At 36.3% G+C, this 27,955-nt stretch overlaps 1 protein-coding gene across 9 annotated transcripts in view; it reads left to right on the top strand.

Annotated features, from left to right (window-relative positions):
- Window positions 1–27,955, top strand: part of GSTCD (glutathione S-transferase C-terminal domain containing) — a 46,330-nt gene that overhangs the window by 17,100 nt on the left and 1,275 nt on the right. For 6 of the 9 annotated variants that reach the window (XM_071808223.1, XM_071808219.1, XM_071808216.1 and 3 more), the window contains 6 exons: window positions 15,832–15,947; window positions 16,165–16,209; window positions 16,616–16,744; window positions 18,761–18,894; window positions 20,578–20,608; window positions 24,739–24,844. In XM_071808223.1, coding sequence (XP_071664324.1) covers window positions 15,832–15,947; window positions 16,165–16,209; window positions 16,616–16,744; window positions 18,761–18,894; window positions 20,578–20,608; window positions 24,739–24,844 — 561 coding nt within the window. The remainder of the gene's footprint in view (window positions 1–15,831; window positions 15,948–16,164; window positions 16,210–16,615; window positions 16,745–18,760; window positions 18,895–20,577; window positions 20,609–24,738; window positions 24,845–27,955) is intronic. The other 3 variants (XM_065836546.2, XM_071808221.1, XM_071808222.1) reach the window with 2 other exon arrangements.

Here is a 27,955-nt window from a genome sequence, read left to right as displayed (position 1 = left end):
TTCTGTAAGAAATTATTATGGTGGGAGTGATTGATGGACTTTCCATATTGCTACTATGCATAGTGCAAAGTGTCACCTTTGTGTTAGTGTCTTGATTTGTGGAATAAGTGTAAATCCTCAGGGACTTACTGAAGCCTTAGCCCTTCTTATTGAATATCCCTAGAGATATGGTTTCACAATTCAGAAGTCCGTGTTGATTATGAGTTTATTAGACTTCTGAGAGATCTGAGTTACAGAACACAGTATATAAAGTGCAGTGGAGGCTTTTTTTAGTCCCATTGTGGTTTGCGTTTGTTTACTGAACATATCTAAAGAATTAAAATTAAATGCTGCAATTTGCCAGTTGAAATGTTTTAGGGATGTATAATTTTGGAACTGAAGGCAATTCTTAATGATTTGCATTTGTAAATTCACAGTCGTCTGAGTTCTGACAGTTAAAATAAAGCATGTTCTTGATTAAGCAGATTTAAACTGATTTAAATCTGTGTGTACCTGATTTTCAGCATGCTTTTGTCGTGATGTGCCTGGTTTTGGAATATGAATTCCTGTAAGAACCTTCGGATTCCATCTAAAAACTTGTAAAGATATGCAAAGAGATCTTGTCCTGTTTCCACGTAAGCATAATGCTTCATTGGGGCCAATATTTCCCTTTTTTAAAGATCTGCTTTAACTTTCTAAATATTTCATTCAAATGTTGTAGTAATGAATTCCATATGGATTAGCCTATTTGTATTAGTTACAAATATCTAGGAAGAGGGGGAGTTAATGCCTTTGTCTCCAGATACTCTGAATATGCTGTTGAATAAAAACTTAAATTGTTGATGGCATAAGTCTTCCAAATTTTTTTTCCAGAATATACTAATATCTTAGTATTCTGGTTGCTGTATAATTCAAATTGATCTTTTGTAGCACCAGCATTATCTTTAAAAGAGAGAACTTCAGTATTCTGGTATTTCTTGCTGTAGAATTTCTTCAGTGCTTATTTGAAGACTGTTCTGTAGGTTTTCTCATTAGACTTGAAACCCAACTACACTGATGTTAGGATGTAACCACTGTACAGCTTGTGTCCTTTTGCTATTTCATATGTCATCCCTTTGCCATAGCTGAGAGGATGGGGATTCATAATTCATATAGCTATGTAGTGCAACCATGTAGTGCAAGCATTTAAAGGTAGGGGTTTTTTTTTGTTTGTTTGTTTTCCTTTAGTATTTTCATAGGTCACAGCGTTGTTTTCTACACATTGTAACTGAGGGACAGCTGAGTTTTAAATTTATCAGCTTAACTGTTAAGTGATTGTGACTGATCATTGTATTTCTGCTACAAAGCCTAAGCTTTTTCAAGCAAAGGCACCAGGAGACCTTTGTTACCCAGCATTTTGGCTCTTTTACTTTCTTCAAAGTGTAATACGGAGTTGTGCAATCTGTCTTTCAAGACAAAAATGTGAACTGCTTGAGCAGAATCGGAGTTCTCTTTGCTGTTTTGCAGTGCAACTGGTGTGTGTGTGTGCCTTTTGGAACCTAAAATCTTCGTAAGCCACAAGAGGGCAGCAAAATCTGCTTGGATAAGAAACTCTACCTGGATGGATGGAGCCGAGCTCTGCAACTAAGGATAAAAATGCTTTTTATGGAGCAGTTCTCAGCTCAATAACATCTAATCCCCAAATTTGAGACCATCTATTGGAAAATGTGATTTGAAACAATTTCTTCCTTCAAATTAATTGGTGGTTTAACAGTTGACATATTCATTGGGTTGGAGGAGGACCTTATAGCAGTAATTGCAGAGTCCATTGTGCTAGGTGCTATATAAACATGTAGCAGAGTTATGTTGTCTGCCTTCAATGTTCTCAAGTCTAAGAAAAGAGGTAACAGCTCATCAGGGAGTGTTGGAAAGTTATCAGGTCAACTTCTGCTGGAGTTTTATATTCGTTGGAATAAAGGAAAATGCTGGAAAGATATTTGTAAGAGAATGAGGAGCTCAGTAGAAATTTCTAGGATTTTTTCCCTGGCACGTATATAACAACATGACAAGAATTGTGCAAGTGATCGATTAAAAACCAGTAATTTGTTTTTCTTTTTTTTGTAGCAGCACTCTGAGCACATGAGAATGTGTGACTTTCTTCATTAGGAGGGGAGGTCAGTAGACAGAATGTGAAAGAGCTGTCTAGCCTATGTAAATGTTTGAAAATGTTCCCCACAGACAAGTAAAAAAAAATATTCTCTCTGTTAATTGAACCTCTCACAACTTCTTTTCCTGGTATAATCTTTCTTTCAAAAAAGGAAATGTAGGCACTGGGAACTTACAGAGAAGTTAAGGTCAGAAGATTAGCTAAACATGAGGAGGAAAGTATTGTTTCTGTGCTTGAGCACAGAAAAAACTGCAGCCCAGAGAACAACTGAAATTGTGCCTGATTTCTCCTCTTCCTTGGTAACGAAGTACTGCAAATGTATTGAAGAAGTTTATATGTTGTTCTCACTCAGGTTTACTGACATTCACTCTTTTTTTTTTTTTTTTTTTTTCCCTGGGAATAGGGTCTTTAAAAACTTTGTTATTGATTTGGGAGGGAAGTAGGAGAGATTAGCTGGAAGTTGAAATACCTCAAAAATGATTTGCATTGTCTTTTTTGTAATAGTCTTTGGAGAACCCATTAGATTATTTGTAGATTATTTGTGAAAATTAATTCAACCTGCGTTCTTAGTTCAGAGTTTCTTATTTTACTGCATTACTGCAACTCTATTCTATCCTACTTCGTATTGACTGTCTTTAAGGAGTTATTTTTAAGACTACTGCTTGTTTCCAGAGTTTGTGATTGCTGAGGTTTCATATAAATTCATAAATGATCATAATAAATAAACTGGAGGTTTATTTTGTGGTTATTAAATTTTCCTTCAGAAACATAGACAAACATGTTTTGAACCACCTTATTTTGCAGTGTTAGTTTTGCACATTGAGGAGATGGAACTGCTTCTTTGTAATGTAAAAAACATAGCACTGTTGAGATACTGTCAAGTTTTGTGCAGCACTAGTGAATTTGTGTAAGCTCTTTATTGACATTTTATAAAGAGTTTATGAATTGCAACGTATTTCATCCAGGCAATACAATAGGCTTATGTATATAAAACATACTTTGAAACTGATGTTTCTGCTAGAAACAGGTGTTGTGTGAACTCTTAAAGGTCAGCATTGTACAAGTCGCTGCATAGACCTTCGCTTTCCATCCCCCAATCTTTGTTGCAAATTTCAGGTACAGATTTTGTTTGCAATCCATAAATAATTTGTGACAAAACAAGAGATGGGGATTTTTTCTGCCGAAGTTACTTACGGTTGCCATCTACACTTTCAGTGCTTTTTAGATTTCCATGTTAAGAACCATCAATGTATTACTTGCTTTGGGTACAATTCCACATTGGATAAGGTCAGAAGTTTCATTTCAGCTCTTCCCAAAAGTGAGTTCTTAGGCCACAGTTGTGGTCAGGAGTTACAAGGAAGTTTCAAGGAAGACAGCGCTGCTGTGTTTAAGAAAAAACCCCCACAAACCTTAATAGTGTAAGAAGGAAAAACAACAACAACAAAATCAGTAAAATTATTTTGAGTGATTCATAAGCTGTTCTGAGTAGCCTGATACTTTCAGAGCTATTAGTTGCATGAAGGAAAGGCCACACGACTGTATGTTTAGTGTTTTTGAGAAGATGGTATTAATCATTTTGTATTTGAAATGCATCTTCTCCAGATGGCCTGGAATAGCTTCTGAAAAGTTAATTTTTGGTGTATGTCTCATGTCAAATTTCTGGCATCTTACCATAGGAATATTCACATCACAGGAATTCACATCCTTTAGAAACTTTTAAAGTATAGAAGAGCAAAGGTAAGTAGGAAATTCAGCTGTTTGTAGAACTATCTTGTTAAGTGAAGAAAAATTGGAGAACAATCTCAATATTAAAGTCAGTCAAATCTAACCTGAAGCAATAAAATTTGTCCCCTGTTCTTGTGGAACGCTAATCTGAAAATCCAGAGGTAACAGAGAGAAATATGACACTTTCATTTCAGTTTGTGCCAACGAGGTTAATTTAAAACTTTTGCAGATCCATCGTGGGGTTGTTGGTCTTTGTGTTGATGTTTAAATTGCTTGTGAGTAGACCAGTTGATAGTATTCATTTAGTCATTCCATCAGCACTCTCTACCTGAAATTTTCTAATTGGTGAAGTGCTCTTAAATCTGCTTAAATGTTCTTGCAAAAAAACCCCCGCAGTCCTAAACTTCTGGTTTATACAAACACTCCTTACTATCCTAGACTTTGTACCTGGTATTTTGAAGGCTGCACTAAAAGTTAGCTCAGGTTGCAAGTGGTTCTAGGCTGTATTTTCCTTTCTGTATCCTTCATCAGTTAAGGTCTTTGGGAAATATTGGTGTATGTCATGGACTTTCACAAGCTGGCATTTTGTGCTGCATCCCAGGTGGGTTCACATGTTTCAGTGGAAGTTCAATGAAACTTAACTGGCCAAGATCTCAAGAAAAAAACATGGTGCTGTTACTTGCAGCATGACAGGCTTATTTTGTGCAAGAAATAAGGCAATTTGTAGGTGTAATACCTTGAATCGTGCCTTACCTTGCCATTATACTAATGTTAGGTATATTTTGCTTGAAGTTTTATTTATCTATCTATATCATTCTTATATTTCTGTATCATCAACAGAAACTGCTTGTGTATGTGTTGCCTCTTCTCAAAATGCGTGTTTCAATATTGTGAACAGGGGTTTGCTGTTTGTAGCTCATTTTCCCTCATACAGGGGAAGGAATGTAATTAAATCTTTGTTCAGAAGCAGTAACTTGGAAAATGAACCAGGATATCAAATATACATAGGTAAGCTGGAGAAACCTGACTTGCTGCACAAGAGAAGTTTTGTGGACTTCAATGACAAATTTGACAGTCAGATGGATAAATTTCTAAATGTTTTTCATATTTTAAATTGATGGTTTGGGCTTGTTTTGACTTGTATTCTTTTGAACTTGTCAACTGTAATAGGCAGAGGTATTGTTTTTATTTTTAACAAGTTTCATATTATTTCTATAAATCTAAGTGTGAATTGATTTGTTTTTTTCCTTACAATGCTCTTTAGAGGTTGTTGCAGTATCTATATTCCTCCACATTCTGTCAACATGTTTCTTTCTTTTTGGTGAGTACATTTTCAAATTCTCTGGCTAGATCCTGTGGTGGATGTTTTTTTTTAAATAGGTGCACTTAGTAGTGTGAAGAATGGAGAACTTTTATTTTCAGAAACAGGAGTTAACAGTTTGCCTGAAGTCTGTCGTTCACCAAAGATGCCTCTTCACAGGTGTTGATGTTACTTGTTGAATGGAAATGAATTCTTTTGATTCTGAAATCGGGAAACTTTTTCTTCTTGATGTGAGAGGAAAAGCAAAGTTTGTTCTGCAGTGAGAAGTTAAACCATTTCTTTGTTGTTAGTAGTCTGCTGTGAAGAGTGTCCTCTAGACCTTGAAAAAGCTTACTGTTATAGTTAGCAAAATGGAAAAAGGGATGAAGCAACAATGCTAACACTGAAAAATGTTTGTTTAGTTATATTTATTTAGTTCTATATTGTTTGTTCTGGTGCTATGTGTCTTCCTGAACGCATGACTTTATAAAGAAAAGAGCAGTAGGATGCTGCAGAACAATCCAGGTAAATAAGAGAGGCTGCCTCAGGCCTGTCACCGTGACCTTAGTCAGGAGTGGCTTTGCTGTGACTTCTTCACTTCCAGTTTGTGAATATTTGCTTATTTTGAGTTTTCTAATCATAGTAGGCATCTGTTGGTCTGCAGAGGTCTAAGGTCAGGGACTTTTCTGTTGTTTGTATTCCTGTAGTACTTAAGTTTCTCAACAGAAGCAGTGGTTTCCCTGCCAGCTCTCTTTGCAGTACAAGTCTGCTCTGAATTAGACGCTGGCGTGCTACTGTATTTGTGACAAATTAGCACACGATTTGGAACTTGTGCCTAGATACTACTATGCTAACAGTGAAAGGACACCTGAAACCTGACTTGGCTTGCAAACAGTGCTATAGATAGAGAAAATGTTATCTAAATTAAAGCTTTTCAGTACAAGTTGAATGTAAAAAACAAACAAAGTGGAGGGTGTGCAGAATTAGAAGTGTTATTTGAGCCCTCAAGCTGATACCGAAACAACACTCTGCAATACAAGGAAGCAGCATTTTTGGTCTGGTAGTAGTAGCACTGAAGCATGATTTAGTAACTTGTTTAGCTTCCACCTGACCTAGAATCCTTTCTTGTGCTTTATGGTATATGTGCCCATAGTTAGAGTCCTTGTCCCAGAAGAACCTGCTGTCTGGAGAATATGTCCCTTGTTCTTCCTAGAAGAGTCTGATTGCCATTTCTTCCATATATTGAATTGTACTTTGATTTCACTTGGTTTGTTTCCAGAGTAATTTCCCAAGGAAGAAAATATAAGGATGTAGAACTCAGTAAAGAGTTGTGGGTATCTCCATTTTCTAATATTTTTTTCATGTGGTTTCTCTCAGTTTACCTGATCAAAAATATGAAAGCCAGCATAAATGGGTATATAGCAATATTTCAGGATTGTTAGTGTCCCTGTATTCTATTTTTGAGCGGAATCTATTGCTGTACAATTTTTGTGAAGCATTACCATAATCTCTTCACTATGCTCTCATCTGTATTTGAAAGATTGGAAATGATTTCTTAACTAATCTGTTTCTCTAAAAACAAAACAAAGCAAAAACCAAAAAATAAAATTGGAGTGGAGACAGAACAGTTCTTAATCCTATGTCCTATGCTATTAAAAAACCATCTGCCAAATGGATTACTTTCCATCTTATCTGCAGCACGTATTTGACATTCCTCTGCTTGTGCTCGTTACCGGATGCTTGGCCCAGTTGTGATCCCACTTGATGCACATTGGATTTATAAGTCCTCTGTAACTTATTTTGGATGACATTAAGTAAGATGTGATGCAGAAAATAAATCATACCTTCAGTCAAGCTTTCTTGACATTTTGGATCTTAATTGCTTTGTATACAAAGGTTAGATTGTTCTTTCTATATTTGAGTCCTCTGTTTTTTCTCTAGTTTCATGGCTAATCCATGCACTTTACATCTCTATGTTTTTAACTGTGGCATTAAGATTACAGCCACAGTTGATTCTTGCTTTTAGGGAGCAAGTAAAACATATGGCAGAGATTATGAATGTTGAACTCCTATGCGAGCCATAACATCAGAAATTTTGTTTAAAGTTTTGTAGCTGTGGGAATGGTGGATGGGAGGGCTGAAAATTCCTGCAGTGACTTTCTGCAGAACAGACTGATGGTTTGTAGATTCAACTTCATCTGGTTTTGTGTCAAGTTTGAAATGTGCGGGTCTATACAAACATATCTGCTTATGATTTTATTATCAGGGACGTGAGCAGATTTTGTGCTATATTTTTTATGGAGGTCCTGCAAGGATAAGTTAATCCCTAATAATTAGGCAATATCTCATATCTAGTTCAAGGTGTTTTATGAATACAGAACTTTTTTTGCATAAGTTGTTCATCGTTTTAATAAATACTATAGGGAAATACTTGCTTAAAAACCAGTAGTTCCTTAAGGTAGTTAAGAAAATATAAGGAAACTTCCTTTTTTAAAAAAAATAAATTTAATTTTTACGGTGACTCGTAGAGCTTATTCTTCCTTGCTGCAACCATGTGTGTAGTTTGTTTAAGTGTAGGAGTATTCTTTAGGTGAAAACTGAGTGACAAGAGCTTCAGTATAATCACAGTTTTAGTTTTATGTTGTTCGTTAAGGTGATTCAGTTAGATATCACAGACTGGTTGGGGTTGGAAGGGACCTCTGGAAATCATCCAGTCCAATCCACCTGCTAGAGCAGGTTCACCAGAGCAGATCACACAGGAAGGTGTCCAGGTGGGTTTGAATGTCTCCAGAGAAGGAGACTCCACAGCCTCTCTGGGCAGCCTGGTCCAGGGCTCCATCACCCTCAGAGGAAAGAAGTTTCTCCTCATATTCAGATGGAACCTCCTGTGTTTCAGTCTGTGCCCACTGCCCCTCATCCTGTCTTTCGGCACCACTGAAAGGAGTCTGGACCATCCTCTGCTACTATGCAATATACGCAAAGCTAAATAAATACATTTTAAGACTATTTAACCTGTTATTTCGGTTTTGTTATTACAAATATGCTGCATAGTCAAGTGCTCCATACTGCATTAATTTCCCATTTGATTTAATTTGGCCGTCTGTTAGACGGCGACAGCAAATATTCCTTGGTTAGAAGAGTAATGAGCAGTAGTATAATTACTGTTTTTTCATCAATATGCGATGACTGTGATTGCTTGTCTGAGAAAATAAAAACTTAATAATTTTACTCTATATATAAAGGAAGACATTTTAAGGAGGAAGTGATGCTAAAGTCGCTTAACTTTTGTGTGTTATCCATATGTTTTGATAAGTTAAATAACTTCAAAAATAACATCTTTTCTACTTCTATGTAGTGATTTTTTTAGTGTCTTCATTTGTAAATGATGCAAAGCATTCCTACAGTCGCTTATCAGAAATATGTATGTTTATGTATGTTAGAATAGATTTTATCTTTAAGAACTATTAGCTGAGGTATTGTTTAGCAGATGCACTGGCATGTTTCTCAGAAACGTATTGCTATAAAGCATAGAAACTATTCATTTTCTTCCGTGCTGGACATCCCCTATTACAATTTATTAGGTGCTGAAGAGCTCTATAGCCACAGATACTTGGGCACCTATTAGGTCAATTTTTGCATCAGCATTAAATGATGATAATACACTAAAAGTATCCACATGCTTTCCAGCACCACAACTCTGTCCACAGATGATGTTGGGGAAGGAAAAAGAATTCTAAGAGATGATTGTTGCATATGGCATCCTCGGGTGTATTACAAGGGGGGTGGTCAGTAGATCGAGAGAGGTCCTCCTTCCCCTCTACTCCGCCCTGGTGAGACCCCATCTGGAATATTATGTCCAGTTCTGGGCCCCTCAGTTCAAGAAGGACAGGGAACTGCTGGAGAGGGTCCAGCGCAGGGCAACAAGGATGATTAAGGGAGTGGAACACCTCCCTTATGAAGAAAGGCTGCGGGAGCTGGGTGTCTCTATTTTGGAGAAGAGGAGACTGAGGGGTGACCTTATTAATGTTTAATAAATATATAAAGGTTGAGTGCCACGAGGATGGAGCCAGGCTCTTCTCAGTGGCAAACAATGATAGGACAAGGGGCAATGGGATCAAGCTGGAACACAAGAGGTTCCACTTAAATTTGAGAAAGAACTTCTTCTCAGTGAGGGTGACAGACACTGGACCAGGCTGCCCAGGGAGGTTGTGGAGTCTCCTTCCCTGGAGACATTCAAAGCCCACCTGGACACCTTCCTGTGCGACCTCTCCTAGGTGTTCCTGCTCCAGCAGGGGGATTGGACTAGATGATCTTTTGAGGTCCCTTCCAATCCCAAACATACTGTGATACTGTGATATGGCATTTAAATGGGTTACTAAGGGACCTATGGTATTTGCACGCTTGGGGTTTTTAAAGACCTGGCAAGACCTGACCAAGGCTTGACATAGCTCTGATTGGAATAGGAACTTGTACCACAATATCTCCAGAGGTCTTATCCAAAAAAGCATTACTGTGATGATTTGTTTGGCTGGTTTTTTTATATAAGATCATTTTTTACACAACTCCATGCAAACATCTGCCTGTTGTTTGAAAGTCTTAAGTTTATGTTCTATACTACTCTTGAACTACCTCATGTTTTTACTATTTTCTTGTGCTTACTCACGTATTTTTCATTAAGGCAGATGTTTCAATTAACCTGCTTTCTGGCAATTAGTAGGATGTATATTTCCTTTTTAAGTTTTGAAGGCAGATGTTTCTTTAGCCTGAGTCTTTGTTTAGTTGACTGAACTGATTAAATTTTTGGAAAATTATTAATAATTTGTCATTTTTGTTGGCTTCAGATCAATTTCTGAAATATTTATGGGAATTCAGCAAGCTGTTTGAATGACTTCAGTCCATCCTACTCAAATTTTCCATCTATTTCCAACCCCTCAAAGCTGCATGTCTCATTTTGTCCAAGTATATTACAGTAATTAAAATATACTGGGGAGATGAGGGAGAGAAATGCACCGTTTTCCCTTTTGTAAAGCCCTCTGTGTTGACATGAGGAGCAGGAAGATACTATCTACATTTAATCCTCTAAATTAATTAATGCAGAGTTTTCATGTAGTGGATACGTTTATGGATGACCTTACTGTTTAGTTAGATGACCCTAAGGATGCTGATAGATTGTACAGTAAAGAGAAGTGACGTGTAAAGTTAAGCTGAAACTACAGCTGTTTGTCCTGCTGCCAGCTGTTTGGAGTTGCTTGCTATGGAAAGGCCAAATGAATCAAGTCTTTGTTGCCTAATATTCTTTACATGTAAAACGTAGAGTACTGGGCTGGTGCCCGCAGTTTCATCGACTATTTTTTTTTTCCATTTAAATCCTGATCTCTGTTTCAAAGTGGTTGAAGAGATTTATGGGTTTTCTTGACTATTTGCTTTCATAAACTGTGTAAGAATAATACAAAAGGCCACCCAGCAAAAAGCTGCTTAAGACACAAGTAAGAGGAGCTCTTATTGTTATTAGAACCATTGATTAGATCACAAGTACGAATTGTATATATTCATTGTCATGGAAACTCAATTTTTGCCTCTGTGTTGGATTTCAGGAAGATGAGTTAACCTGTGACAATCTCTGCAAGCTTGAGTACTTCTATTCCTAATAAAATCAGTAAAGAAAAACCCTCTTGCTCTTTTGTCAAGGGCATGTATGTTTGTAGTTAGGTTTTCAGCAGTGTTTCTGTGCTGATTTTACATTGCATTAGCCGGAATTAAAATCTTTTCTATCTTTAGGCAGCTTTCTGAATTGATACATCTGAATTGTCTCTAATCGATATTTTATATTTGTTCTGAAAGTCTTCTTGGAATGCATTTATTTGTGAATAAATGCTGTATAGCAAAAGCTGACACTTCTGTGTTATCTGAGGGGCATTTCCCCTTATGTGTAGTCCTTCAGAAATGTGCTAAAACATGTTGAAATTTAATTACATTTTATAAACTTGATATATAATGTTGTTGTTTGCATGTTGCATGTTTTCTGACCCATCATGAAAAACTTCTTTTTATGGCAGGATTTTTTAACTTTGCAATCTTTCCGTCATAACTTGTACAGTAAAGTAGCATTTGCTTGTAATGGGTGACTATTGTTATGAAGTGTGATCCAAATGATCACACTAATTTTTTTATTAAAGGAAAAAAGCAGATATTTATTCTGGATTTGAGTGGTTGATTTGCATTAATGACAACAATGAAAAGGAGCAGGTTGAACAGGGGCATTCAACAAAATGCCCTGATTCTGTTTGTGTGGATAAATAACATATCTATTACATCTCTAAAGGTGGTGGGAATACCAGTTGGCTAGGAATACATTTGTTGTGAAACTTGTTTGTTTTTTTCTTAGTAGTAAATGTTGAAGTTGCTTAGCAAGTGGTCTGGTTTTACGTAGTTACCGAGCTCCTCAAAGGCAAAGCCAAGAATACTAAAGAACATGTTGATTCTGACCCAAATTGGTTACCCAGAACACGATAAACATAAGAAATTAATACTGTGTAACTGTACTTGGCTGTGTTGCGCTGCTGCAAAATCTGTCATACGTACTTCTTATAATAAAAGTGAATATCATGCAATTCTTGAGGTTATACAAACTTAAATAATGATCGTCAGTGGGAGACTGGTAAGCTGGCAGATGCAGATACTGACCTTCAGCTTTAGAGATTCAAAGAGTGCTTAGCCAAAGCCGGTGGCTCGCTTCAAAACTGTATAGAAAACATCCTACTTAGCTAGGTATTCCAGGGAATTAATTATGCAGACTAGCTAAACTGCAGTTCATTTTGATGCCTCCCCACCTCCCAATTTTGCTAAGAAATTTAATTAGAAAAAATAAGAAATGAAAGGAAAACAGTTAAGTCATAAAGCAGTTACTATTACTGAATTAAAACCTTATGATGGAGTTTGTAATTCCTATATTTCCTATGAACTCTGGAATGTTTTTTCAGCACTTTTAACTAACATAAACCACATGTATACCAGATAGACTCATTTTATATGGTAACATTGATTGAATTGACTGAAATTTTCATGAACTCCTAATTTGTCGAGGATCGCGCTACAGTGTATGATAATTGCAGTGTAGATCAGACAAGGTAGAAATCTGTAACCTTAGTCAGAATGCCTGGTTTTGGAAGTCATATCCAGCCATTCTGAAATGATGTGGTTATTTGCCTATTAAAATGTCAGTGAATTATCAGTCATCAAACCCTTTGCAGTGCGGAATTTAATTTTTGTAATGTTTGAAATGTAGGATGAAATTCCTTTTCATCAGGGTATGTGTAAAGTGAAGCTGTAAGTACTGTTGTTTGTCCTGCTGCCAGCTGTTCAGGGCCAAATGAATCATGTCTGTCTTCTAAGCCAGCTTTTCCTCTTTCTGAATTATTAGTTCAGTCTTTCTCACTCTTATTGATAAGCAAATCAGAGACAGGAATAATCCAAATTATTACTATACCTAAAATTTAATTTTTTTTTTTGCTTATTTTGAGGCTGGTGAGAATGAATGAGATTATATATATCAGAAGGTGTCTTTTGGTCTTTCCTGGTGACTACTGGTGACTACACCTTATTGTATAGACCCCGTTAGCTCCTTTCCTTAAAAGTCTAGGTATAGCTATTCAGCACAGGGAACTCAGGAAGTGAAATTGGCTGTGTTCTGCGTGTGCTGTGAACAGGCTGCCTCTCAGCTACCAAGAGTTGGTCCCCTGGAGGTAAGATCCTGCTGAACTGCTCCGAGCATGAAAGACAGGGCTTCTGGCCCTCCTTCTGACCTCAACAGCAGCCCGTCTCTGGTTCATGCTGGGGAAGGAGGTCACCTGTTTCTGCAAGAGATAACTGCACTTAGGCCCTGGTGAGCACTGCGTTTAGCAGGAATTAGCTGTTCCTCTTTCCCCACAAGCCAGTAGCTGTCAGTCTGTGTATTAGGCTTGTGAGAGGCAAGAAACCATATGCTTCTTGTTTTGTTGTCAGGCAGTGATGTCTTCATTGGAAGGAATCTTGCAGAAAGTGAGCAGTCCCTACCTCTCAAGCCAGTAAGTTGCTGACATTTGGTAGAATATTTTGCATAGGTAAAGCAGCACAACTCTTGGGGTTGGAGACCTTTTTCCACATTAGCACAGCAGAGGTTGCTTTTCCTTTTGCCTTTATTCTTCCCCCAAAGTTTTGCCGTCTTTCACTTTTTAAGGTTTGTATTGATGTGTGTCCCTCCTCACATCTTACTCAAACACTTTTCTATAAGTGAGAGATGGGTTTGAGCACATAAGGGGTGGAAGATAAAGGCAAACGGACTGACGCTGCTGTAAAGCTGTTGCAAACCTGTCTGCTGTGCTGTGTTTGCTCCAGCACCTGCTCTTTCAGCAAGATATTTAGCATTACAGGCAGTAAGAATGTTTGATATCTTCCTTGAAATCCCATGATTGAATAGTATTGCCTGCTTTTATTTGAAAACAAAATAATTCCCTAGACTCTGGGATTTTGGAAAAATAGCTTGAAAATATGAATCTCAAAGGCTTGAGAATGAGAAAGATGCACAGACATTGCAATTAGCTTAACTGTGTTATAGCTCAGAATTTTGGAACTAATGTTGTGTTTTCAGAGAGGTGGTTGGTTATACATGGTTATACTAAAGATTTTGCTACTGGCAATATTATAATGTGAAAAACTTAGATGAGCATGGTTCTAACAAGTACATACTAGTGGATAACAGTGGTTAATTTGAGTGCATATAGAGGCTTCATAATTGAATTATAAATTTTTTATAAATAGTGTAAATACTAGATTAGATGTGTAAAAATGGTTAGCTCTTTGTGTCTGCATTGCTTTTTGTTGAATATTCAGAAGATGAATTTTGAAGATGAGCAATTCAAAACCGAATCTTCTAATACAAGAAAGTAAGCAGTCCAAATTCCTACTTAGGTTGTCAGAGGTCCATTTTCATAGCAATCTGACCTTTGTAGACTACACCAAGATAGTGTGTGTGAGAGAAAGGGATTTTTATACCTGAAGTGCTAACGGTATTTTTGCAAATCTTGCTCTGTTGCTTATGTCTGTGATAAAGTAGGATATTTTGTGATAGGATTAATGCATTAAAATTCTGATGCAGAAGAAGGGAAATAGAGCTAGATTTTTTTTTTTTCCTTTGACCAAACTGAGTTACTTTTGAAATTAAATCAATGGGAAAACTGTTTTAAGAGGAGATCATATTAAGCCAATGCAGGAAGCCCAGGCTGAAAAACAATGAGACACTGGCATACTTCTAGTGTACCTATATTATATTAACTAATGTTTAATATCTACACTGTTTTTACTTAAAATGTAATACTTCAATATATATAGGTTAAATATATATATATATATACACATATGTGGTTCAAAGGGCAAGTCCATACTGCATTCCGTCAACCCAAAAACTGTTTATGCCTCTGTTGTGCTTTTGGAAAGCCCAATTTTCTGGTATTAGCTGAACCTGAAATTTTATCCAGTTCTGATCAGGAGTTGTGTGTCTGCTTGAAATGTTATTTAGAATAAAATATAATACAGAATAGTACATTTTCATGATAGAGATTTAAACAGTAAACTGTATAATAGATGCAATTGATGATGATTTGAATGACTGTTTTAGTAACCAGGGAACTTCGCTAATTTGTAGATTTTATTCTAAACTACTTCTCAGTACTAGGAAAAATTATTTTTGATAGACAAAGTTAATGAATTTAGTACAAAACTGGAGCGTGCTTAGAGTCAAATAAAAAAATGGTGCTCCAAGTAGGAAATATGGTAATATTTCAAAGAACATTAGGATTGTTTGGTACACTTAAACCTTCACGAAAACTGATTTAAGAGAGATCAGTACCTTTTTTCTTACAGTAAGGATGAGCTCAGGAATATTTTTACAGTCAATATCTGTGTCAAACTCTGCTTCCTGAACAAACAAAAAGAATATTAAATGGATCCATTAGCGTTCTGTTAGCCCCACTGAGACAAAATACATCTTTACAAATATGTAAATGCTGACTAACCTGTTCCTTATATCTGAAGCAACTGTATGCTGGACTTTTCCAAGCATATTTGAAAGAAATTAGTAGTTTTCCCCTTTCTGGTTGTGTTACAGATGTGATGGAAAGCCAGGCTTTGCTACACAAGAGTAATTGCTTTGAGAAGTACCTCCTTGCACATACAGTCATTTAAATAAAGAGGGCTGCTTATTGTGAAAACTGAAAATTGACAGGAGAAAGAGTACAACTTTTAAAAACAAGATGCTTAAGTATAAAGTATAGATAGAGTAAATAAGGATTTATTTTGGCAGCCTTACTGTGAACGGATCTGAGTTCTGTTCCTGGGCGTGATTCATAGGTTTGGAATATCATCAGGTTAGAACTTACACCAATTTGATTATGTTAATTTTATACGAGTCTATTCCTGAAGATACATTAACAGCAACAAGTGGAAAGTAAATTTTTAAATATGCTGAAGGTACAGAGAAAGCTCTACCAAATATTTGTGAATTTAGCTCAAAGTAGATTTTGGATGCCCAAAGGTTTTTAGTCTCAGCCATGAATTTCATTTGCAATGCTTTGCTGTTGCCCATTTGAAAATATCAGTGTTGAGAACTGCTGATCACTACTTGATCATTTTTCTCTGTCACCCCCAGGAAAGATGTCTAGAGACCGAGCTCTGAGGAAGCAGCAACAATTGAACAATTTGGTAGCAGCGGTGACAAAGCTTGCTAAGCCTGGAGATGTGATTGTGGATTTTTGCAGTGGAGGGGTAATGTATATTTTAATTTATATTATGTAATTTCTTTCAGCTTTCATCTTTGCAGTTCTAGATGGTTGCTGCCACAAAGCAAAGCCAAAGTATAAATGCTGTAATTTTAGCTGCTTTCAAAGGTTCTATCACTGGTTAGGGAATGCTTATCATGTAATGAGTCAACAACACAGGACACTGGAAAGTAACTCAGATTTTGTTTTTTTTGTTTTTGCAGGGTCACGTTGGAATTGTTCTTGCTCACATGATGCCATCCTGTCAGGTAAATTCTAAATAAAAATTATAGATGGTATGAGCTTTTGGTCTCTGATAATAATCTTTAAAAGGTGTGTGTGTGTAGTGAGAATAAATATGAAGACACACTTGGCTCAGCAGGGCACTTAGATTCGAAACATGCACATTATTAGCATAATCCCAAATGTGTGTGGTGCTTTCCTGAGAAAACATAAGTTATAGGAAAATATACAATATTTGCAAACTGATTGATATGGGCAAGTATTAAATGTTTTCCATTGCTGCTGGATTTCCTGCTAATCATTTTGAAGATCTGCCACAAGTAACTTAGAAGTTTTATCAACTAAGCTACACATTTTTGTGCTTATTGACTATGTTGTACTTTGATTTCTCGGTATTATTTTGCCTTACTTTCTCCTATGTATGAAATCTAGGTGGTGCTCATAGAAAATAAGGAGTTGTCTCTGGTCCGTGCTAAAGACAGAAGTGATGAACTAGGTTTAAACAACATTTGGTTCATTCAAGCAAATTTAGACTATTTTAATGGGACTTTTAACATTGGGGTAAGTGATTATAACTTTTCCACTTCAAAACTTCAGCGTCTGGTTAATTATTCTTAATACAAGTAAAGTATCAGGGAGAAGAATACTCTGTATGTCCTTACAGACAGGTATTTTTGATGCAACGAGAAGCTCCTTTCTTATATTAATCTGTATTAAGTTTTCTATTTCTGATTTGTTGCGAATTGGCATGGCTTTTGTATTACATGAGTGAAGAAAGAAGTGTCTGCTCTCATCAAATACAAAAATATGAATGCTGCCTGACCATGTTGAGGAAAAAGTGGGGTAGATGAGGAAGTAACTATAATTATATTCCATGATAACCTAATAGCTGCGATATTAAGAATCTATTTCTAGTGTTAAAGTAGTTTTTGTTGTTGTTGTTAAATTCATATGAGCAGAAAACTTTAATTGTGAATTTAGTTTCTTATTAATTTTAAATGTTCTGCTTGAGACAGAAATATTTGTAACCATGATAGTTCAGTTGATGATTAATGATTGCTCAGTTGAGCTTACATCAAGCAGTCTGCAAAGAAAGTCTTTGCTTTAATCTATATCTGAGAGCAAAGGTTTTATCTTCCAGTTGCTGTACCTTGAAAAAACAACTTTGAACCCTTTGCAGTTTTAAACCTTTTTTTCTAAATTTACAGTGAACAAAAAGCAAAGAAAACAACACAGATTTACAAATCCACACCGCTGCCTAAAATGAAAAATGTGCTTCAAAAATGCCCTTAGTTTAATGAAAACATACAGCAGTGTGTATGCACCAGGCCTATTCTTTGAGCAAGTATTGAGAGGAGAGAGCTGCTTGCCTTTCCTTGCGATATATTGAGTACAGCAATAACTTGCCTTTCTGGAGAAGAACATAAAGAATTGGGGTGCACTCTGTGTGTTGGCCAAACACACATCAGTGCTTGCACAACAAGCTGTTGTGTTTGAATGACATTCTAGTTTTAGTTTGAAAGCACATCACTAAGAAAAAGAAATAAAAGAATAAGGAGGGGGGGAAAAAAAAAACAAACAGGAGGGCAAGTTGTATTTGATGCTTTTCCCCCGCAGTGTTTGTCTTCTGAAGTTTTTACTCAACACCTTATGATCAAATGATCAAAGTTTATGGGTAAAGGTTGTCCTTTAAATGTGGTCTTCAGGTGCATCTGTTACTTCTCTTACTGCTAAGTCAAAATCCAGTTTTGAAGTAGTTCTTTGTATTTCTAAGTCTTTTTTGCTTGACGAGAACTTTTGACTAATTGTGGGAGATTTGAGTGATTTTCTTGAAGTTAATGGACATTGTATGGAATTGGACTGAACAGGCCTCTGAGGCCTATGTATCCAGCAAGACAGCAAGAGTCGAGCAGCCCACCTGTCTTATGTGACTCTGTACAACCTTGAGTAAAACAAAAGAAAGACTGTCTAGTGAAGAAAAGAGTCAGCAAGTCAGCTAGAATATAGATACGTTTTGTTTAATAATAGAGCTTGTGCAGAATTGTATAATCCAATCACCCATAAGTTTCCGGTGCGTGAACAGTAGCTATTGACCAATTACAAGCAACCTTCTGATGTGTGGACAGCATATGGACAGGTCAAAAGATATTTAAGGAGAGTTATAACAAGTGATAAACGGCTTCGCTTAAATTCACATTGGATTGTGTGGAGTCCATGATTCTTTGCCCTCACAACTAATCTCCACGGTAGTTTTTCTTTTAATATTTTTCTGGAACTTCATTTTTAATTTATTTGTTATCACAATGCAGTGTACCTACCTTTTGAGTTCTTTTGGTGAATGACCCTTGTTCAGTGTTGATGGTTCCCTTGTTAACAGAATGGACCATAAATTTTCCTCAGGTATGAAGGAGAGGAATGAAAAACTGAGGAATTAAGGACTAGGCCTTTGGCATAACAGCTTTCATTGCAAAAACTTCCTCGTATATTTAAGTAACTCAGTCAACCAAAAAATGCTGCAAGGGGATTATATTTAGAATATTGCTATAAAGAATTTGCCTGTTTGTTTTTGACACTCAGGTGGCTTTGCATGCATGTGGTGTGGCAACAGACATGGTGATTGAACACTGCATCAAGGCACGGGCAGCCTTTGTCATCTCCCCCTGTTGTTATGGCTTCATTCAGAACACAGTGAAGTTTAAATATCCACAAAGGTAAACTAAAGCTAACAAGATAAGCTTTAAAGTATCAACTTAAATGAAGAAAATACTGAGATTGTAGAGTTAATCAATTGAAGATCATTGCAATGTCTAGGCTCAGTTGGTTCACAATTATGATGCAACTGTTTCTTCGTGTTTCTCTTTGCAATCCTGTCCTGAAAGGGAGACAGACTGGTAATTCCTGGGTTATTTTTCTTCTGGATTTATCTGTTCATAGTTCAGAAGACTTTACACCATCAACATAGTAGATACAGTATGTGGGAATCTATGTAATATGCCGACCTTTTACCTTGAAATCACAAAGTTAATAGAAAACTCATGAAAATTACTGTAAGAAGGGGAATTGACATTTTAATGTTGGAGAAAGATGTAAGCAATCAGCTTAAAGAAATGGGTCTGCTTTATACCACAGTTCACTGCTTGTGAAACGCTCTGATTTATTCCCAAGTAGACAAGCTCTCCCGTATTTCAGTTCATATTTTAAATACTTTTTCATTTGTCTGTGTAGATATTTTGTATTCTTCTTCATCTGTCGTGTTGGAGATACTTATGTATTTTTAGGCTTAAGAATTTTAATGCCTTTGATATAAATAAAATGATGGTAAGCATAGAGTGTCATTTTGAATGTCCAAGATGAATCAGATTTCATTATACTAGAAATTACAACATTCTCTTAGGTATATATTTGCTTAAATAAGAAACTGAAACTTGCTGGCTTGAAAGGAATCAACAAATCTAAAAAAAATCTTATGCATTCATGTTAAATATTTTTTGTGTTTTCCTGTAATATTGAAGTGTGCTCTCAGAGAAGTGCCTGGCAAGCAAATATTTAGAATTTGTCAGTTTGATAAACTTTGCACTAACAGTGTTTCTTAGTCAATTTGATTCTTCCATCCCTTTTTGTGTGTCCCTTTTTTGTTTCTCTTACAACACACTAAAACAAATTAGTATTCTTAAGGCAGAGACAATAAAAATTTCAGCCTTCTAAAGTTAGCAGGCATATAGCTTTTCTCTGACTTGTTTTAAAATTGACTGAATACTGTTTAACTTTTGACCAGTTATGTTCATAAATCACGAAAACCAGAAATGCTTACTATGTTAGAAAACTTTGTTGCTCCAGATGCTGCAAGATCGTAAATTATGGTTTTGTGTTTGCCAGAATTTTGAATGGGACATCATAGGACTATGTAGAAAATTATCAACTTGAGCTACGTTTTAGGGTTTCATTTTTTTATTTTTCCTTATTTGATATGATCATAAAACATGATAACCTGCCCATACCCCATATTGCCTGTGTTCTATACTCCTTTCCATTCTAGAGGGACTTTACTTCTGTGATGCAAACAAAATATACACATGTCTAGAGGTTCTTTACATGTAATGTAAAGTATTTATGTGACAATGTGGAAATGCCAGTAAATCTGTGCTAACGTTTATAATGGTTTAAAGAGAGAATTTTTATGAATAATACAGTAGGAAAGAAAAAAAACAACACCAAATGCACTTTTCCTTTTGTAGCGAGCTGGAACTGTAATGGTTTCTGGTTTTCTTTGAATGCCTTCCGTAGGATACAGATATTGCTGTTTTGTTTAAGATGTGTTCAAGTATGTAATGATTGCTCTGTTTCCCACCTCTGCTTTTTAGATATTAATTGAACTGGTCTATTTTATTTTTCAGTCATCAGTTCAAAGAAATATTGTCCTACAAGGTATGTAAAAAGAGGGGGGGGCATGGGGAGAGGGTTATGTGCACTTTCCTGCATTTCATCAGTAGTCTTATCAAATAAGTGGTTGCCTTTTAATTGCAAGGATGAGCTTGTGTTACGTGAAATGTTCATTAGTAGCACTGATGTTATTGTGTTTCTTTCTCTCCCCTGTCTATTTTTAAGGCTTTTATTCTTCAATAAAATTAAATTGTTTCTCCACAAAATAACTCTATCATCATTTATGAGGTATTCCTAAGATACTGGAACATTTATCAGTTATCAATTACAGGATACCAATTTATTTAGGTCTTAAATACAACTGTTTATACTATGGGAATGTCTCATCATTTTTTAGGTAAAATTATTGCTTTTACAGAAATTGTTTTCTAATAAACATTAGATTTCTCCCACTAATTTATGTCTAGAAGATTGGACATAATGAATAGGAAGAATTTATACTCAACAGCAAGAATTTCATACAGTATTTCTTAAAAAACATTACTCAAAATTATTTCAATAATACACAAGTGTGTTTTGACCCTGGGGAGCCAGGGTCTGGGTGGAGATAGTCTGCAAAAAAAGACAAAAGTGGGATAAAGAATCACCGAGGCATGTGGATCTGAGAGAATGAAGATAACAGGTAACGGGAGTGAAGAAGGACCAGAGCAGAGAGGTGGACAGCAGACAACTACCGATCTGTTAAGCTTTGTCTCGTGCTTTTCAACTAGTTAGTGATAAGCAGCCCGAAAATTGAAGATTAGATGCCCTTACTGTGGTATGGAAAGAAAATGTCTCCATTTCAGAGGAGCAAGACTATATAGAAACTTCACCAGGTTTACATGTCAAATCCTAGAGAAGGGCCTTGGTGTTTGCAATGTAGAAATACGTTTTGGATATGCAGAATAATCCTTTGTAAGGTAGTATGAGAGATGGTATTTCTAATATCCAAATGTTTTTTTTGGGACAGTGAGCATAGCAAAGATGTAGCAGGAAAATGGACATGATCCTTTTTAATCTTCAAGTAAGAGGATGTTAAAAAAAATCAGAAAGTTTCCAGCCATCTTACACAGGGAAGTTCAGTTATCTGGTAATACACTAATCTTACCTTCATGACAGTCTGGTTTATGTACACTTTGCTAATTTACATGGAAATAAGTGGCCATAGATTGAGATGATAAAAGCAGCACGGTGGATTTGGACCTGCCGTTATCTTTTCCCTTGATTAGTGTTCTTTTCAAGACATTTATATGTTTCGGATGCGTAATCATGAAGAACTGGAGTTTCAGTTCAGAAGAAGTTCATTTACTAACGTATTCTTTAAAGTAGACCTGTTGACAGTACAGAGGGAGATGGTGACAATTATAAAGCCAGAGATGCTTAGATAGGATAGTGTGTATAATCTCATTAAAGCTCAGTGGGTTTTTTTCTCAATCTGCTGATCCATGGAGGCTTAAATCACAAGGTGTGTCAACACTATAGAAATTCCAGCATTTTATTATTTGTGTTGCAGAAGGGCACAGGGGCCAAGGGCAATGCTAAAAAATATTGCTGCTCTTAATAATGTAAGAGTCTATACAAGTGGTCTAGGCTGGTTGGTGCCTCAAATAATCCTAGTTATAAATAACTTTTGTTATACTTCTAGCTATATATATTTTTATATTTCATATTAATAAATTGTTACAGGTTATTGGCTAGTAGCCAAAGCTGCCATGTGTTAGCCAGACTTTGTCTGTGTCACCCCCCTCCAGTTCCTGTTTTAAATTCATTTCTCTTATCTTTCATTTTAGTGAGATCTAAAAAGACATCCAGGAGTCTGGCAATTCCAAACCTTTTTTGATGAGGACATTATGCTGTAATTCATTAGTTTATAGCTGCAAAGAATGAGGTTATGATAGCCGTAGATTTCTACCACGACACATTTTGAGACTCTTTGTCAAGACACTTTCCCTATAGGAGAACTGGAAAGTAAAACTGAATAACTTTGCATGTACAGCTTAGAAAACTTAATAGGAATTGAAGGCGCCCGTGTTCTAGTAGATCAGTTAACTGTTTATGCACATACAAAGTTTGGTCAGTTTATAATTATTATCTTCATGATCTTAGAAATGCTTTGCTTCTTATTTCTGCCAACAGGGAATGTGACAATTTAACGACTGTGTCATGGGGAAATGATGTAGTCATAACTTAAGCTCTTAGTTTAACTTTTTAGATCATCTCTGTAGGAAGCCAAGGCATTAGAGTCAGTGCAGGTTTTACCTTGGCTCTGCTCTAGTCGGATGAGCTGAGACCTGATGTTGCAAAAAGCTGGGTTGTGTTGGGTGTCTGAAGGCTGCTGAGGGGGTCTGTGCTAACACGGATCCCCTTCCTCTCCTCCGCATCCCTCTTTTTCTCCCCAAGCTGCCTGTCACTCCCTCTTCTCACCCAACAGCAGCCACATTCCTCCTCCATTCTCCAGTAGTCAGATCTGGGTTTAATGTTTTCAGCTCTTTTGTACTACAAAAATAACCATATTTGAACTGAACTGGCCAGGTGTAACATGTCTAAGTCCTAAACATGCTATAAATATTCTCATTTTGCTTGCGTATTTCTTATGGAGCTGTGAGCTGCGAACCTTCATGTGAATGAGCTATACTAGGGAACAAATAGCCGTGCCTTAACATATGGTAGATTTATTTAAATGGGTAATATCTGAGTACCAGCTAGTGATAATATTTTATTTTATAATATTTGGGCAAACTTTTTTGTGGTCAGGTATCTATTAAATTTATGGATTGGATGGATTGTACTGTGGAGGGAGTTACCATCTTGATTTAATATGAAGATGGGATTTCATTCATTTTTTTTTTTGTGTGTGTGTGAAACGAAGACTTCTGGATGTTTATGTCCCCCTAATAAAAAGCTAGAGTAAGTATCATTAATTGAGGATACTGAAGGAAGCTGAAATATCCTTAGGTGAAGTTCATCTCTCCATCTGTTAAAGGAACCAAACCTTTAAAATCATTATTCTATATCAGGCAAGAATTAAAGGAAAAGAAAAAAAAACCCTGAGTTTTCTTTTTGATGCAAGACACATGTCTTTTTTTTTTTTTTTGAGAACTATAGCTCTGGAAGCTTTGCTTAGCAGAACACTTTTTGCTGTTGTCTGTTTCTATTTTCTCCCCATGACATTATAGGAGACTTGGGAATGTTGTACAGTTCTAAAATGGTTCTGATTTCCTCTATCCTGTACTTAATATTGCAGCTGTCCCAAAGAGCACAGCTGTCATCAGAGCATTAATTTCAGTGCTATACCTTCGAGGCGTTTTCTTTCACCATCTGGCTAACTTGCGTTCCTTGGCTTGGCCGGGCCTTGAGGAGCCATTCTGATAGCACAGGGGGTGTTTGAAGGCAAATGGGGATGGGATTCTGCCTGCTTGCACCCCACCTTGGCTGACAAGACAGGGAGAAATCAACAGCAGCTTCTGTAGAAGCCTCTGCAGAAACTTTTAAGTGGAGCAGGGATAGTTTGAAAGTGAATTGTGCTTATTTTGATGTGGGAAGTTTTCCTATTCGCAGCCAGGTGTATTTTGCCGCCACAATCCATTTTGCCTTTGGGATCTTTTGGGTTGAGGCTGAATGGATTTGGCAGAGCAGAAGAATTTTGACCCACAAGGTGATTCTTCTGGGATTCAAACTCACTGCTTGGGAGCAATGTACCACAGTTCAAATCACCCATTTAAGAATTTTGTCTCATCTGCTTATTGGTGCAGAGATGCTGCCCCATGTTGGCTGTGCTAAAAGAAATGCCTATTGCTCATTGGGAATAGAAAGCAAAATTAGTTTGCACCAAGTCTTTGAAGAACACTATGTGTATACATTGCATCCAATTCAACCGCTGCAGAGAATTAGAGAAAATTCAGCAAGAAGCACTCATTTGTAGAAATGTGGTTGTGGTTGCAAACACTTGATGTACACGCAAATTTACAAGCCACAGCAGTATCAAAATTTAGGATTTGCCCACAAATAATTTTTCTAGAAATAGAGTCTTCAACATGATAGCATTTTTGATACTTCTAAACATTTAATTAAGTTTTTTCTTACTTTATTTGGAAGAGGGAAATGCTACTGGACCAAATTTCTTTTTTTCTTTCTAGGAGCACATGATCCTTTGCAGATTTGCAGATCAGACAGCTGTTCAGCTTCCACCTGAACGCAGGCTAATTGGTATGAATTTCTGTAGCTGTTGTGTAAACTATCTCGGTCATGAATTTACCTCTTACTATTCTGTTCTGTGTAGAAACGCTTTTCTTCTTTCAGAATTATCAATACGAGATAGAGGGTTTGCATTTTGCTGGGTTTTGTTGCTTCACCTGTTTTTTTTCTTCCACCATTCTCTGAAAATAATGAAGTCTTTGTAAAGTTCACTAAAATCCTGCTGTTGCCAGTTTATCTTACATTAAAAGCACAGGCTATCTGTAATAGTAATTTTCAGCATGCAGCCTTTGTCCTGCTTGTAATTGTTTGCTGTAGCTCTCTTTGAAGGGCAAAATCTAATGGCAGCTGGAAACAATCAGGCTAAATTGCAGAGGCTGGACCAGCTTTGGTACAGGCTGGTTTGAGAGCATACAAACCTATTTGGCCCACATTATTATTATTAGAATCATCACAATCATTTTTAGAAAAACACAGGTTTTCTGTGATTTTTTTTTTTAACAATGAATAATATTTATAATCTGAAGACTTTGCCAAGAACACAGTTTGGCTTAGCCCTTATTAGTGTTAGTGATTTCTGAGGAAAAGAAATGCAAGAAGTTATCATTAAGATAGTGGGAAATTAGTTACTCACAAGGACAGCAAATTACATGCCACTTCGAATATTTGGAATAAGTGATTTCTTCATTATGTGCAATATTCTAGTATTCTTTGACTTACCAGACAGGAGCATATTATACCCTTTTGTATTAATGTTCTGATGGAAGCTATGAACAAACTTTCAGGTGAGAAAAGAGAGAAGGGGCTGCAAACTGTCATGGTATAACTGTGCAATTTTGGTTTGCAAAAAACACTTAGAAAGTATATGAAAGAAGCAGTAGCAAATAATCAAAGTTTTTAAAATACTTCATTTGAAGAATTTAAAGTATTTCCTATGCTCAGTACACAGAAAGAAAGTAATCGATTCTGAGATAACTGTCTATTTTATAATAAATGTATTGGCTCATTAGCTATCATCATAGTATTTGAAAAAGAAATGTAAAAGGGGCAGTGTTCAGTTCCCAGTGTACCACCCCACCTTGTCTCCTGCTTCTTGCCAGGTGGACTGAAAACTGGAAAAAGACCCAAAAATCTTTTCTGAAAGACTGTAACTTTTACCTGTTCTTTGTCTCTGAAACTGCAATTGTTTTCACAAATTTAACTGTTCATGTGCTTTACTCCGACAAAAATAAACCAACAAAAATCTTATTCCTCTCCCTTCTCCTACACCATTACTTTTTCTGGTTTAAGGAATGTTATTTTTTCTTTAAGTTCTGTTAATGCGAATCTGTTTCGATGAAGATCATTTCCATGAAGATCATTTCCGTTTCAGTGTTCTGTTTCAGCTTTGGTGCTTGTGGTACGGGAATCTTGTTGGGGTACTTTTAGGTTTTGCTTGCAAATAATTGTAGATTTAATCAGATCAATGCTACAGCCATGGTGAGATTTTTTTATTATTATTATTATTATATATTTCATTCTGTGCAATGCATGATGAGATATTGAGAAAACTGTGTAGATTTCATTTAATGAAAATATTCTTGAACAGATGGAGACTTTATTTTCCCTGTTGTAAATGGTGGCAAAATGACTCATTCTGCTACTTTTTGAAGATTTTAGGATTGTATTGTAAATTGTATTTTAGCAATTACCCCTGAATTTATGCAGCTTCAGCGAAGTGACAAATCATTTTGTTTCATTGCCTGTAAGCCCCTGAAAGCGCTGAAGTTCAGCATTCTGTCCGTGACTGTCGTGGCTGAAACAATATGTTTGTTGAAGGAGTTCTCACCGATTCCTATAGTATCTGTGAATGTAAAAATACACAGCTGGACCCAGTTCCACCACACACAGCAATTCCTTCTTAAATGAACAAAATTCTGTTTCCCATTTTCACTGGACGTGTGTGTTTTATCCGCTAGATGCAGCAGTGGGACCTGAGTGCAAACATTGAATGGTGTTGTGAACATTGCTACAGCCCACCTGACTTATTCTGTCTGATCACAGAACTGCTCGATGTATTTCGCAGTGTCTTACTGAGAGAACCTGTGGAACCAGGCCCCAAATGTGACGCTCCCAACATCCCTTTAGAGTGTACACTTTGTATATAATTATATTGCCATCAGTGGCAGGAGTGTCTACATGTGATTTTCTATGAAATTACGAATGTAGAATAGTGCCACAAGAAGTAATTTACAGAGATCCACCTTGTTTGGTTATATAAACTGGTGATTTCTCCCTGCAACATACAAATCCATACGAGACTGAGTTGGAAATTTCTTTTTCAGGTTCAACTTTATTATTTTATTTCTAAATTGTCTCCTACCCCATTGCTACCCCAGTCAAATTCCAGACTACCAAGAGTCCAAACGTCGTAGCATTGGTGAAGTCAAAATAGTGCATTTCTTTTGTAACTAAGGAATTCAGCTGAGAAGGAGAAGATACTTAGACCCCCAAATATATTTATCTATACAGTTCTATCAGGAAGAGGTAAAATCATTGGCTTTGAGACTGATCCAGGATTGTACCTTGTTCATGACTGTGAGTGGTAAAACATTTTGGGGAAGTGCTAAATCTTCCTTGCAAGAGAGTTTCAACCTGCTGAAAATACCATCTGATAAATCAATTCTGTATTTCAGAACATAATTATTATAATGAGTAAATATGTAAAGACAATGACCTCATCATCTTGGCATGGCTGCATCATAACACAAACTTCTAAGCAAAAAAACCTCTTGAATTTATCCTTCCCATTTTTTCTTCAGATAAATCTGAGATAAGACTAGTTTTCATTAGTAATTTAGTATTTATAAGCAGTTACCATTCATATGTCTCAAACCAATTACACTGAATCACTGTTTGGTATTTTAGTCTTTTATTGATGTTGAATCAAATTTTAGATTAAAGTACAGGAAGAAAACAGTTATGGTTCTAAAGGGAGTAGAAGTTTGGCAATTCAGAAGGCCAAGGGATAAACTAGGCATTTTTTTTACTTTCTGTGCCTTTTACATTTTACATGGATTTTTCTGTGTTTTGGGAATATTTAAAAGTAGTTGTGCCTATTATGATTCTCCATATATAAAGAGTTAATAACTGTTTTCAGGATCTTTGCTAAATGAGGGT

The sequence above is a fragment of the Patagioenas fasciata genome, chromosome 4 (assembly GCF_037038585.1).
Source record: "Patagioenas fasciata isolate bPatFas1 chromosome 4, bPatFas1.hap1, whole genome shotgun sequence".
Taxonomy (NCBI): domain Eukaryota; kingdom Metazoa; phylum Chordata; class Aves; order Columbiformes; family Columbidae; genus Patagioenas; species Patagioenas fasciata.
Note: the sequence above shows the minus strand (reverse complement) of the source record. Positions and strands in the feature narration are given on the sequence as shown.